Source organism: Parus major, chromosome 10 (assembly GCF_001522545.3).
Source record: "Parus major isolate Abel chromosome 10, Parus_major1.1, whole genome shotgun sequence".
NCBI classification, from domain to species: Eukaryota; Metazoa; Chordata; class Aves; order Passeriformes; family Paridae; genus Parus; species Parus major.
Genome location: NC_031779.1, coordinates 1,737,007 through 1,738,839, shown reverse-complemented (window position 1 = coordinate 1,738,839; position 1,833 = coordinate 1,737,007). Strand labels below are relative to the sequence as shown.

The 1,833-nt window shown below is 59.3% G+C and overlaps 1 protein-coding gene across 1 annotated transcript in view; it reads left to right on the top strand.

Annotated features, from left to right (window-relative positions):
* SEMA7A (semaphorin 7A (John Milton Hagen blood group)) overlaps nucleotides 1-1,833 on the top strand; it is a 24,106-nt gene that overhangs the window by 19,209 nt on the left and 3,064 nt on the right. Inside the window, exons 11-12 of the mRNA XM_015638439.3 lie at nucleotides 755-870; nucleotides 1,412-1,563. Of these exons, the coding sequence (XP_015493925.1) occupies nucleotides 755-870; nucleotides 1,412-1,563 (268 nt within the window). The remainder of the gene's footprint in view (nucleotides 1-754; nucleotides 871-1,411; nucleotides 1,564-1,833) is intronic.

Below are 1,833 nucleotides of genomic sequence, written 5' to 3'. Positions count from 1 at the left end.
CATCCATCATCCATCCATCATCCATCCATCATCCATCCCAGGGTGGGAGCAGGAATCCTTCCCAAAGGAGCAACTCCATGGTTTTTTCCAAATTGCTCATCCCGGTGCCGGTGGAGGGAGGTGTGGGGGGTTTAAACTGGGGAACTGCGAGGGAGGAGGTGAGAAGGGCTCTGGGTGGATCAGGGTCTGCCAGGGCTGGATTCTGCATTTGCTGGTTAGAGAGAAGTGGGAAAAATGGAAAAATGGAGTTAGAGAGAAACGGAGAAATAGAGAAAAATGGAGAAACAGAAATAGAGAAATGGAGAAACAGAGAAATAGTCAAACAGAGAAATAGAGAATCATGGAGAAACAGAGAAATAGAGAAATGGAGAAATGGGGTTAGAGAGAAACTGAGAAGCAGAGAATCAGAGAAACAGAAACAGAAATAGAGAAACGGAGGAACAGAGACAGAGCAATTGAGATTTTCCATAATCCTGGGTTTAAATGCAGCCAATGCCCTGCAGGGTCCCCCTGGGAAGCCTGATCCAATGGGAAGGGTCATGGGATGGACATGGAATCACCTGGGGGGGTCCCGAGCCCTGCACAAGCTGGACTTCACCTCCCCCTGGTCGAGGGGATCCCTTTGGGAAGGGGGAACCGCGAGGATTCCCACACCCCGTTCCCTTGGGATGCTGCTCCCGCCCTCTGCGGGCGTCGGGTCCCGGCAGGCTCCTCTCAGGGTGCCTCACCAGGGCTGTCCCCTCTCTCTTCCCAGACAAGGGGTCCATCCACAAGGTGGTGGAGCTGCCAGACGGCGTGCAGAACATCATGGAGATCCAGGTGTTCCCCAACAAGGATCCCATCCAGTCCATGATCCTGGACCACGCCAGGGTGGGTCCCTGCTCCGGGGGTCGGTCAGGCAGGGACGGGCGGTTCAGTGCCAGCCCCTGGGGGCTGGGAGCGAAATCGTGGAATTATTTGGGTTGGAAGGGAACTTTAATGATCATCCAGCCCCACCCTATGTCAGGGACACCTTCCAGCATCCCAGGTGCTCCCAGCCCCAGTGTCCAGCCTGGCCCTGGGCACTGCCAGGGATCCAGGGGCAGCCCCAGCTGCTCTGGAAATTCCATCCCAGCCCCTCCCCATCCCCACAGGGAACAATTCCTACCCAGTTCCCCATCCATCCCTCTGGCACTGGGAAACCATTCCCTGTGTCCTGCCCCTCCAAATTCCCTCTCCAGCTCTCCTGGAGCCCCTTTAGGTGCCCCGACATCTCCCTGGAGCCTTCCTTTCTCCAGGTGAACATTCCCAGCTCTCCCAGACGGGCTCTGGAGGGTTGGAGCATCTCCTTGGCCTCCTTCCAGCAGCTCCAGGGCCTTCCTGACCTTCCGTGGGACGCGGAGTGACGGTTGCCTGCGCTCTCCTCCCGCAGGCTGTGCTCTACGTGGGCTCCAGCAGCCGCGTCCTGGAGCTGCCCATGGACATGTGCGGGGCCTACCGCAACAACTGCCACAGCTGCGTGCTGGCCAGGGACCCCTACTGCGGCTGGGCCAACGGCTCCTGCCTCTCGCTGGCCCGCAGCCGGTGCGTGGGGGGCAATCCCGGCTCTGATCCCGCCGGGCAGACGCTCACGCCCGCGGCGTTCCCCTCCTGGGCTGGGCGTGGGTTGGGGGGTGGCTGCACTGTCCCAGGAAGTTTGGGGTGGGTCCATCCCTCCCTTGAAGGGGTTTGGGTGCCCAATCCCTCTCCCTGAAAGTTTGGGGTGCTCTGTGTGGGTCCATCCTGCTCTTGAAGGGGTTTGGGTGTCCAATCCCTCTCCCTGGAAGTTTGGGGTGCTCTGTGTGGGTCCATCCC